Source organism: Gossypium hirsutum, chromosome A13 (assembly GCF_007990345.1).
Source record: "Gossypium hirsutum isolate 1008001.06 chromosome A13, Gossypium_hirsutum_v2.1, whole genome shotgun sequence".
Lineage (NCBI taxonomy): Eukaryota > Viridiplantae > Streptophyta > Magnoliopsida > Malvales > Malvaceae > Gossypium > Gossypium hirsutum.
This window is the reverse complement of record NC_053436.1, coordinates 101,368,638-101,380,989: the sequence shown is the minus strand read 5'-3', so window position 1 is coordinate 101,380,989 and position 12,352 is coordinate 101,368,638. Positions and strand designations below refer to the sequence as shown.

Sequence of the window (12,352 nt, the reverse complement as noted above, 5' to 3'; positions counted from 1 at the left end):
GAAAATGCAAAAAATATTTTCTGTAAAACCTTACACATGTAAACAAACGACCAAAATCTCATTAGTTTTAGGGAAAATGTCTTAAAGGACTTTTTTTTTTCTGTAATACATTTTCCATCTGCTTCTTCATTCAGGTAAAAGTCCTCTCCTTCTTCCATTCTTCATCTTCTTATTATCTCTTCTCTTTTTCCTTAGTCCGTCCCATATCTTCTCCTCTCAGGCAAATTACACGTTGCTGTTTCGTTTCCTCTCTTTCTCTCTTTCTTAGGAAAAGTTTTTGTTTTTCTTCTTGTTCTTTACTTAGTCCACATTTTAACCGATTTATGCCTTTCTTTGTTTCTTTATTTTTCACCTTTTTCTTCCTCCCAATACTCTGTAAGATGCTTTTAATTGTAAAGATCATACCCTTTAATTGGTTAAGTTTTGTTTCAATTCATTGCTGGTTTGTTTTCGAATTGTTGACCTTTTTTTTTCGTTTCAATTTTTGTTTCTTTCTGGGATTTATGTTAGTGCTTTCTTTTCTAGGTACTTTCATTTTCTTCCTTATATCAACTAGTGATTCAACTTATAGGTAATTTTTGCTCTTTTATATATAAATTGTCAATAGCAGTTTTAGAATGAATTTTTTTGATTTAATCCTCACATAATTTTCCACTTCTGTTTTCTCGTCAATCCTCCTTCAGCCAAACACATTCTTCCTTTCTGCCTCTCCACTGCAGCAATTCCTCTCATTTTAGTTTCTTTCCTCCATTTCCTTTCCTTTCCCTTCTTTTCTCTCCTACTCTCACATTCTTCTTTTCCTATTTTACTGTTAGTATCAATAATAATAATTTTTTATTTATATTTCCTCTTTCTCAGCTTCTTCCTCTCAACTCCTGCAAACCCACACTTCTTGGTCAAATAGGTAAATTCCTTTTTTATTTCTTCGATTTTTAAGTTACTTTTGGATGACCCAGATTTTATTTCTCTCAATTTTTTTCACAAGATGTTTTGTCATTCTTAAGGATAGGGTATTTATTTATAACATTGATACAAAATGAAATTGTATGATAACTTATTTTAGCTTGCCTTGGCTTGGAATACGTTGAAATTGAAATCAAATCGTCTGTCAAGGGAAATTTTGATAAACCCAGTGTCAATAGCTTGAAAGTTGAAAAGAGGTAAGTTTGCAGCAATCAGAGGGTTTTTAAGACATTCTTTTTATGTGAAGAAATCTTTTTCCATGTTACTCTGTGTGAGTGTTTTGATATAAGCATATCTCCGACATGGTTATAGTGTGTAATATACATGAGCAAATCTTATTACTCTTCTCCCTTTTTATGCCAATCTTGCCCGTTCTGGCAAAGGTTTTTGATCAAGCACTTGAGGGTGGGGGTGTAAAAAACATCAACTTTCAAGACCTGGCATCAGATTTGGCGCAGATAACATTTGATTATCCATTTAGGATACCCCCTTATTTTGCTCTTATAATTAGGGCAATTGGGGTGTTGGAAGGAATAGCTTTAGTGGGGAATCCTGATATTGCTATCGTGGATGAGGCCTATCCTTATATTGCACAGGTATGAATATTTTGTTTTTGCTAATTCTATTTTGAAAATAAACTGATTTATAAGTGTAAGGATAATGTGAAATATGCACTGACTATTATTATTTTGAATTTCTGATGACTAAATAGTTAATTGCTTGATTCATTAGTTTTATTTTATTAAATTATGATAGCCGAAGAGTGCTTCTAGGATACCATGTTTCTTTTGATGTAACAAATCAATGTTATTGTCTTAAGTACAATTCTTAAGGTTATCTAAGGATCCATGTGGCTATCCAATTTCCAAAGTATAGGATCAAGATGAAAGAGTACAATTCTTAAGGTTATCTAAGGATCCATGTGGCTAACCAATTTCCAAAGTATAGGATCAAGATGAAAGAGTGCACAAACATTTGTATCATTGCTGTAGACCCAATTTTTGCCCGGGCCCAACAAACCCAAAACATACAAAATAAAACCAACCTAACAAGCTCAATACCCAAATAAACCAAAAACCAAATACCCAATTACAGCCCAAATTACCCTAGCCCAAAATCTAGCCCACAACAAATTAGAAAAAACAAGCAAAAAAAGGAAAATCCCTACCCTGCAGTGTTTCAGCTGCCGCCCATGTCGTGCGCCACTCCAGCACGAGCGTCGCACGCCCCACGTTCGTGCACTCCTCCTCCACGTCCTCACAACACCTACGATTTGGGCAAGAAAATAGCGAAAGACTAGTGGTATTCGACTATTAAGGGGACTCAACTCCAGCCCAAAATCTCTACGATTTGGGCTCAACTCCGCTCTTCGCAGTCGGATTTTGGGTGGTTAGGGGGCAAGATAAAAGCCTTTCGGCTGGAGAGAAAAGGGAAAGAGATTTGGGGGCATAGGGTTTTTTTTTTCTTTCTAAAAGCAAAAATCAAAGGATTTTAAAATTGTTTTTTTTTTTAATGTAAGTAGTAAAGGTGAAACGACGCCGTATGGGGGGGGCAGACCAGCGCGTTGACTCGATCCGCAGGGAGGGTCTGTGCATTTTGACTGTGAATGGGAGATTTGCGCATTTAGTCCCCCTTTTTCGCGCCAGCTTTCAATTGGCCCTATTTGCATATTATTATTTTTTAAAAATTTTCTCTGAAATTTCTGTGTTATTGCAATTTAGCCTGCGCCTAGGTGCTACGTTTTGGAGATTTGGATCATTTGCGTTCTCAGTCCTTGTGAATTCGTGCGCATTGAATTGTGGTCCTTAGTTTTAATTTGATGTTCTATTTATTTATTAATTATCCCTTTAAGTTTGGTTTTCTTTTTCAATTGAGTTTTCCTACCACTTCAATATGTGTTGCTTTTATTTCAAAATGCTTAATTTAAATATCCTCATCCATTTTTTTTATATTTGCACATAATTTAGTTTTTTTATGTATTATTGGCGTTATATTGTTTTATATACTTTTTTTATATAAACTTTATTCTGTCATTTTTATTATTTCAAGTACTTTTTATATATTTATATTCTCATATGCTAATTATTTATATTAGGTTTTATATGTAAATTGATATATGTATTATTTGTATATTATTCACTTTATATTATTTATTTTAAAAATTCATTTGTATACTATTATAATTTTTTTCCCTTTTTTCTTCTATTTATTTTTTAAAATTCTTATATTTTTTAACTGTTTTAAATTTTTTGTATATTTTGTATATTTTGTATAGTTTCCAAATTATCTTTCTTACCCATTATTCATTTTATTTTATATTAAAACTTGTTATATTTCATTTGTGATTTGTTTGGAACTTCTTTTAAATTGGCTTCTAATTCGTTAGCTTATGGCTATTAACATTTGTGTCTATATAATATATGTTGCCATTACATATTCCCTAATTTGTTCCTTCGTGTCCTTTTGCCATTCTTGATTATTCATGTAATATTATTGTCACGTTTTTATTTCATGCTCAATACTATGTTTGTATGATTGTTTTTTTAAATTCCAACTTTTCGCCCAACATCAATTTTTTTTTTACCCTAAAGTAAATCAAACGAATATATTTTGAGCCGATTTCATAATTGCATATCTTGAAACTCCTCAAAACAAGGCAATGTTTCGTGTTTGGAAATTCAAGAAATCGTACCCTAAAGTGCTGGGTTTCGATTTTCCGTTTGGCCAAATAACGGAATACCCTTTTAAGATTTCGTTGCGCGATTTGGAAATCATGAGGTGATCTCAGTTTTTGGAGGCTTTAAATATCGTGTCCTAACGTGCTGGATGTGGTATTTTATTTCTTTGGAACGAGTGAATCTTAAGATCCAATTCGAGTTGTTCACACATTTTTAAAGGAATCGTATTTTAACATTTTTTCTTCAAATTTTCAACGATAGGACATTAAATAATCAATTAGTACCAATTTTGGGCGTTACGAGGGTGCTAACCCTTCCTCGTGCGTAACCAACTCCCAAATCCTTTTTCTCAATTTTCGTAGACCTAAAATTATTGTTTTAATAAATCAAATATTTTATTAAAATGATCAATCTCAAGGTGATCCGATTACACCTCAAAAAAAGATCGGTGGCGACTCCATAATTCGTTCTTAAAGTCGATCCCTGTTTTTTCAAACTTTTAAAAATGGTTTCGACAATTGCTGTTGTGCTTTGTCTTCCTAAGTGGTCAATGTTTTTCTGATCATAACGTTTACCATTTCCTTGTATTATATTCTATTGTCAGAGACTGCTCACTGATGAATTCCCGCGACTAAGGAATGCTTTGCGTTATACAATATACGGGAAATCAGGTGTTTTTGATGCTGAAAGATTCATTGATGTGATGCAAGCCTTTGAGAATTTCATAATTGCAACAAAAAGTGGAGGTGGGGAGAATTTGAATGGGGATATGGCTGAACTAGGTCTTCTACAAAGGCAAGTAGATATTTCCTTCCCTAGATTTCTATCAAGTGAATCTTAATCAAAGCAACCTGTTCAAACAAGAGCAGCCTTAGGATTTCTAGTGTCTGAGAAGGGAAATTTTTTCCGAGAATTTCTTCTTGATGAGGTAATTTCTGATCTAATATTCAGAAGGGAAAAAAGTTGCACGCTTGTGTTACTTTACCTAGTTCCTTCTTGTTTCTCTTTTAGTCTTTCGTTATATAATTGCTTTACCTTTTGAGCATCAATTCTTTATGACATTTTGGGGTGAGGTTGCTTAAATATCGAACAAATGTTTTTGGAGTTTGCTAAGCAGATTGTGAAGGGCATTGATGCACTTAGCAGGGAATAGTTGGTTCAAATAATGTCAGTGTTGGGAGTAAGAAATGCTACCCCAGTGTTTAGCCTGGTTCCTACAGTTGGACCCTTCAAACTAGCAGGACTTTTGCCTTCAATAAATGAGGAAGACAGAGTTATACTGAATAATGTCAAAAAAATTCTCGAATTCTTAACAGCGGGAAGTTTAATATCAACGTCGTCAAGTCAAGTGCTTCAAAGTTTGCAGTTTTAACAAATCGAAACCATTTACAAACAAAACTCTCTTTTTAGCAATTATTATACATTCTTCATGTCTCATTAATTGCTTTTCATTTTGTTAAACATCAATAGGGTGTAAATGTTGCTCAAGTTATCCAGGAATTGCTTCCAGTGTTGCCAAGTATATCTGCCAGGGTTCTTCTTGAGTTGATTTTTGTAGGCATTTTTGTAGGCATACAAGAATTGCTTTTCATTTTTGTAGGCATTTTTAACGTAACTACCCTCTTCAATTGTGTATATGCTTGTATAGCAGATATTGATATTATATAAAATGCAATATATAACAATTTATATGTCTTTGACATTTAGATATGGAATACAACAACATATATACCCAAAATTTTATTGTATGGAATTGTACGAGACCCTGGTTCACCCTAATGTCAAATACGAATCCTATTTCAAGTTTCATATTTTTGGTTTCATCTTTTCTTAATGAGACATGGTTCATCAACAGTATAATTCCTATTAATTGTGGTTTGGAAGCTAATTTATAATTATTCAATCCTTATTTTTTATTTTTTTATAACATAATTACAAATAATTTATTTGACTTATTACAATTAATTGAGTATTATTATATATTTGCTATATATGTAAAAACAATTTAAAATATAATTTATTAATATATATATAAATTTATTAATATATGTAAAAACAACTTTTCCGAAAAATATTTTTAGGAAATCTGCAAACAACAGAAAATATTTTCACAGATTTATCCAAACACCAGAAAAGTAAATCATTTTCAGAAAAGTAAATAATTTTCCAGAAAACATTTTCTGGAAAACATTTTACTGGCAAACAAATAGTGAGTGTTGGGTAGGATTAGATATTTGGACATTATTATAAGAAAACATGCCACAAATATGAAAGATATGTTGTATTTTATTATACTACTATTCTCAAATATAAAAGGTAGAATAGATATGTAAAAAGTGTTACAATATGATACAATATTATTTTCAGAAAAATTGATGAGTTAATAAAAATTGACTAAATAAAACATATTCCTTGTAACGGTGACTACTTTTGAAAACTTAGTCAATTTTCATTTTATTTATTACTCAAAATTTATTTATAACCTAGCAGTAGAAAAGTTATATTCAATCTAGTTTTAGTTAAGTAAAATTAGAATAATATTAAGCTAACTTAATTCTAAATTCATATTTCATTATCCTAAATTCAAATGAAATATTATGCATGCTAAATAAACCCAAAATAGAAGTCTCATGCCACATTTCAAATAAAGCGATACAGTTCTCAAATTAACAAAAATCTCAAATAAAAAAATCTAAAATACTTCTTAATAAAAATTAATCCGTGTCGAGTCCTTCGTATGCCAAGCTTGCGCCCTAACTTAGTGCGTTATCTGTAACTATGAAAATAAAGGGGAGTGAGCTTGTGAAGCTTAGTGTGAGTTCAATCACAAGAAAACCAGTGTAAACAGTAGACAAATCATACAAGATATCAACTCATAGAATAAATCACAATTGAATAGCAATACAGAATATCAATAATTCAGATCAACTCATCAATATAATATATCAGTGTTCATAACCGTGTAAATGGTTATGAATGCAATGCAATTTCAATTTATCAGAAAATGTCCTACCCCACCGGTACATACCACAGTAGGAGTTCCCCTGAACTCCTTTCGACCTTTACACCACATTGTGGATTACCATTGATCGTTGTAGATGAACTTCTAACAATAAAAATATTGGTGGACGAACCATCCATTAGTGCAAATAAAAACTACTAATACGTTGTGGATGAACCACTAGTCATGTAGATAAGCTACCAACTAAAATACATTGTGGATGAACCACTAGTTGTGCAGATAGACTGTTGACTAAAATGCGTTGTGGATGAACCACTGGTCGTGTAGATAAACTACCGACTACTTCATCCGTTCAAATTGCCTCACCCCATGTGCAACATGACATGCTAATAATAAATCATTACGGTAGCAATAACATGCTTATAACTAGTTGATACAGTAGCAAGTATCATGTTTATAATATATCATTAGAGTAGAAATAAACGTTGCTTAGCATGTGTTCGATTTAACAGTAACAGTAGGTATGATTAACATGCAGTCAACAATAATATAGTGACATAATTTAACAGTAACAATTTATCAGAATTACAGGGACAATAGGCATACATCATTACATATCATGCATATAACAGTAGTAATTTAATCAATCAGATCATGGATTCCAAAATATTTGTATTATCAGGGACCTAATTGAGTGAAAAATGACTCTAAAAATAGTTCAGGGTATATTTAGGGACTAAACTGAACAATTAATAAAATTCTAGGCAAAACTGTTAAAATAGAAGTCACACGGCTGTGTGGGATGCTATAGACCATGTGGAGGGGTTACACGATCATGTGGCCAATCTGTGGAACAGAATGTGGTCGTGTGTCAAATGCAAAAATTAACTTACAAGGGAGACAATATTGTGTGGAAAGTTCTTGGTCGTGTGCTTTACGAACTAGCCTAGGGTTTTCAGGGTACATGATCGTGTAAGGGGCTATGTGGTCCACTCGTGTGGTCTACACACTTATGTAGGAGACCGTGTGGCCCTATACCTAGACATGGTTCGCCCCGATTTGCTTGTAAAAGAACACACACCTTTCACCGGAAGTTCGATCAACGTTCCTCGCGATAAAATATGATTCGATGCACCTAAATCAAGTCTTCCAAATGACGTTTACACATTTATTAATGATTGATTTCAAGATTTCTCGAGATTATCGAAAGATTTGTCAAGAACCGTAAAAGATTGAGTAGTTGAATTGAAAGATTAACATTAGATAGAAATTCTACAAAAATTCGGGATCTAAACTTTGGAATGAGATATGCTTACCATTTCTTGACAATTATTAAGGATGCTATTTGACGAAAATTACGAAACCGATAGAGAGAACGGTTGTATGGAGGATTATTTGATTTGGGAAAGAAAAATAATTATCAACAATTAGGATGAAAATATGGTGTAAAGAAAAGGAAAAAATATAAAGATGGAGAGCAAATTCTATTAGGATTTGAAAAAGGACGGATTGAAAATTTAATTAGGAAAATAAGAGAAAAAGATGGTGGAATTCTAAGTCTATTGAAATTTTGAGAATGAGCAAGTTGTGAATTCTAATTAGGAAAGAATTGGTTAAATTCCTAGGGCTTATAAACCCTAAGGGCATCACCTGCAATTTTCTTAAGATTTTTTTAAAATTTGAAATTAAAATGAAAGGAGAAAGAAGGTGGAGGCTCAAGGAGAATTTGGATGGGCGGTGCGTTTATCTGCAGTTAGTGTAAAAACAACGGCGGCGGTGAGATTAGATACTGTAACGATAATGTAGCGCGAGACAAAAAGTAAGCTAAACGCACCGCACCGCCGCCCCAAACTCACCCTCAAACTCAAGTTTACAAAGGAGAAGCTAACACTTTAACCATTGGGTTATCACCCATTTCTGATTTATTTTTTACACTTAATTATTTAGATATGCTTTTGGGGCGTTTTTAGTGAAATTATGAAATAAAAAGGAAAAGAGGGGGCCCAAACTTGGGTGCACAAAAGAGGGAGACAAGCTCTTTTTTTTATTTAAAACAATACATATTTTAGTGTGGCTTTTATCCTAGGTAGCTAAAAATTAAAAGTAAAAGAAAAGAGGAATGGGGTTTGAACTTAAGACTTCTAGTATGGATAAACTATCACTTAACTATTTAGTCCATCTTATTTCTTATTTATCTATTACGATTAACCTTTTATATTTTGAGATGTGACAGTGCACCATCGGGTAAGAAAACTGATTTAATATATTTTATCACACAATACAAATTTAATATAAAAATCTAATAACAAAAAAAAACACACACAAATAATGTCTCGTAATCTTTAAAATACAATATTTTAATTTATCAATTTTTTTATAGATTAATACGTTATTTGGGGCCTGAACTTGGCAATTGTCACATATTGGAGTCTAAACTATTTTTTTATCTAAAATAACTCCTAAACTTAGCAATTATTCTCATACTGAGACATTAACTTTTTTTTATCCAACTTTTTAAAAGAAATATCATGAACTAGCTTATACTAAAAAAGATTTAAACTCTAATATAAAAACAATTATTAAGTTTAAAAACCAAATTGAATAACCTTGTGACGGACTCACAGAGGAGCAAACAAGGCTACGCATAAATTTGCAAAGGTCGCTTTGTTTCATGTGGACTACTCTAGTTGGCATATTTTTTTTTTATTTTTTTTGCCATTTGTTTATGCCATTTTAATTTCTGATGCTTCCAATGTTACCAATGGCGATGAAGATTCTAGGAACGGGTATATTGGGTAGAGCCTGTTGGCTCAAGGTAGTTTTTTCCTCTTCCATGTGGTTTCTCCATTTTTCTGCTTAATAAAATACTTTGATTCTAAAAAGAAAAAATACAAATATGACAATGATAACCTTAACATTTAGATTTGTTTTTTTTGACAACTTACACACTCTTAATAGGAATAAATCACTGCTCCACACACATCACAAGTTGGAAATCCCTACAAGTTGAACTCACAACGTGAGCTGTGGAGCGAATATTCAATGGCCGATAGGCCAAACACAATGATTCCAATTTAAATTGGTTGGTTTTGGTTGGTGCTAAAAGTATTTATGGGTTAGGTCGGACAAGATTTAGGACTAATTCATACATGGTATCAATATTATAGATAATTGTTCATGCCCTATCTAATATAAAATATGAGCCTCAAATTTTGTCAAACTCACCCATGTTTATAAATAATTAACTCAAACATGTTTAAGCCCGACCCATATTTAGACCATATATATCATTTAGGTTAAATTTTAAGAATAGTCCATATACTTGTTTATTTATATAAATTTAGTCCCTCAAAATTGGTTTCTCTACTTCTTCAATTGCTCATTTAAGTGCTTTAGATGCTCTATTTAGAAATTAGGCATAATCACAAATTTAACCATTAACTTTTATAATTTGTCAATCTGCCCCCTTTTTCTTATTTTATTTGACACTTAGCCTTTTATTTGTTTTCAAATTCTCTTACAATTTAACAAAACAATTAGAAATTGTAACAGACGCTGACATGGCATCCTAGTTGATGAATTCATATCTGACGTGGCACTATTATATTAAAATAATGTCATGTTAGCTATAAAAATACATGTAAACCATTATGTCAATATCTAGTGTAATTTTTTAACAGTTTTATCAATTTGTAATTGAAGTTGTTCAATTTATGAAAAAAAAATATTAGAGGATTAAATTTATGATTATACTTAATTTTTAAATAAAAAAATATATGTACCAAAAAAATTTCATAATAAATAATTTGAAAGTTACATGAGCTAATCGAGGAATTAAAAATAGAGATTAAAAATGCCATATTAAGTACACTTAGAAATTAACCTATGTTTTATTGTTCACATTATAATATAATATATTTAATTTTTTTATGATATAAACTAAAAGATGTATATTATAAATTTAAAAGGAGTTAAATGAGTTCAAACTTAAGGTTGATCCATATACGAAACAGATCGAATTCATGTTGGAATTTGAATCTAAGATTAGTTTCCCAACCATCACGCCTCACATGGAGCTGGAATCACGGCAATTACATGAAAGCAACAATAAATCTAGAACAAATTTATCAACCTCTCTATATATATATTTTTTATTTCAAAATTTATTTAAATAAATTATTTTTTATACATATATTCAAGAATAACGAATCTTCAAATTAACAATTTTATACTCCCTTAATAAAATATTAAATTATTGATTTAAGTATTCAGAATTATATAGTTTTTGTTTTTTTTATACAATGCCTAGAATTATTTATAATATATATCTTTTATATCCTTAAATAAGAGGATAAATACGCTTCACCATGCTCAAACTAATATCCTCCTACATTAGGAACGGTAACGATACCAACGAGACTAAACCAGTCCACATGAAAGCTTTTGTTTTTTAATAGTAATTTTATGAGAGTAAATTGATATATTTATTTTATTTTGTTTATTTTTTATATAATACTTATTTTTATCTATGATTTTTCTCTAATCTTTAAAAGAGGAAAAAAGTATATTTAAATATGTAATTTAAACTCACATCTTCCTAATTATTATAAAAGCAATGGTGTCAACTATACTGAAAATCAAACTATTTTAGTTTGTTATAACGTGATAGAAAAATTAACACATGGAGCCGCTTACTCAATCTTCTATAAAAATATTTTATCAAGTCAATTTTATAAAATTATCTTATTCTACAGTAATAACTTAGTTTTGATTATGTTTACTTTATATAACAATTTAAATATACCTACATCTCTAAAACTTAATTATTTTATCCATCACATGTTACATTCATTTTTATTCAATTTCTTTAGTCTACTCTTAATCTTAAAACCCTAACTAATAATAACCACATATAAATATATTATTTACCTAAATTTCCTTGAATTTTTTTCATTTAGAATTTAATATTATAAACATCAAAAACTCAAATTATATTTGTAGAAGACATACATAATTTATTCACAATGAAATTTAAACTTTAAACACTTAAAATGTTAAAAGTTTAATTTTTATTAACACAATCAGAATCTCATTGACAATTCATTTAAATTTATGATTGTCTAATAATTTTAAATATTTTTAAAAAGAAAATACTTATAGACTTGATGATAGTTAAAAGAATGATTTAATTATGTTGATTAGTATAGAGTTGAACAATGTACAGTTGTTAAAGAATTGCCTATTCAACATGTTATTACGAAAAAAATAAACTGAGAACAAATTGCATTAAAAACAAATAAAACTAAAACCATGTGTAGCTCGAGGAGGGTCCCTCTCCTCTTATACGTTGTATCATATTCACTAATGTGTTAAATCACTGGTGATTTTAATTAATAATATACCATTTTTAATTTAACAAAAAAAACTGAACACTTTTTTTTATTATAATTTTACAATATGTGAATAAAATAGTTGGTGAAATGTAAAAAGTTGTTAGTTTTAAAAAGATTTGTGGTGAGAGAACGTACACAGTTACTTTTAATATTTAATTAGTAATTATAGTAATTTGCTTTATTTAATTTAATTTAATTTAATTATTTCTTTTGCTTTGATTACATATGGCATTATTATCTGGGCTCTACAACTGCCATGCATTATATAAATAATTTCCTTCCCTCTTTAAAATAAGATTTGATATTTCTTAAATTAATGATTTTAATAATAAGATTAATTGTTATAATATTAATAA

At 30.3% G+C, this 12,352-nt stretch overlaps 1 protein-coding gene across 10 annotated transcripts; it reads left to right on the top strand.

The window, feature by feature from the left end:
- The first annotated feature begins 75 nt into the window (after positions 1 to 75).
- On the top strand, positions 76 to 5,326 carry LOC107893120 (uncharacterized protein slr1919). 10 transcript variants are annotated; one of them, XM_041085470.1, is made up of 5 exons: positions 149 to 392; positions 526 to 571; positions 859 to 904; positions 1,064 to 1,559; positions 4,246 to 5,326. In XM_041085470.1, the coding sequence occupies exons 4-5, from the start codon at positions 1,266 to 1,268 to the stop codon at positions 4,480 to 4,482; spliced, it is 531 nt and encodes a 176-aa protein (XP_040941404.1). In that variant the 5' UTR covers positions 149 to 392; positions 526 to 571; positions 859 to 904; positions 1,064 to 1,265; the 3' UTR covers positions 4,483 to 5,326. The 10 variants fall into 10 exon arrangements, 6 of the variants coding, with proteins under 6 accessions (XP_040941400.1, XP_040941405.1, XP_040941404.1 ...); XR_005907800.1 differs by lacking the exons at positions 149 to 392; positions 526 to 571 and adding an exon at positions 81 to 134 and having other exon boundaries at positions 859 to 1,559; positions 4,246 to 4,569; positions 4,759 to 5,326; XM_041085471.1 differs by lacking the exons at positions 149 to 392; positions 526 to 571 and adding an exon at positions 117 to 134.
- Positions 5,327 to 12,352: the final 7,026 nt, after the last annotated feature.

Excerpts from the sequence above, each read along its gene's own strand:
- LOC107893120 (XM_041085466.1), top strand. The coding sequence starts at position 1,266 with ATGGTTATAGTGTGTAATATACATGAGCAAATCTTATTACTCTTCTCC. Across the intron at positions 1,560-4,245 it reads CCTATCCTTATATTGCACAG|AGACTGCTCACTGATGAATT; the intron begins GTATGAATATTT and ends TTCTATTGTCAG.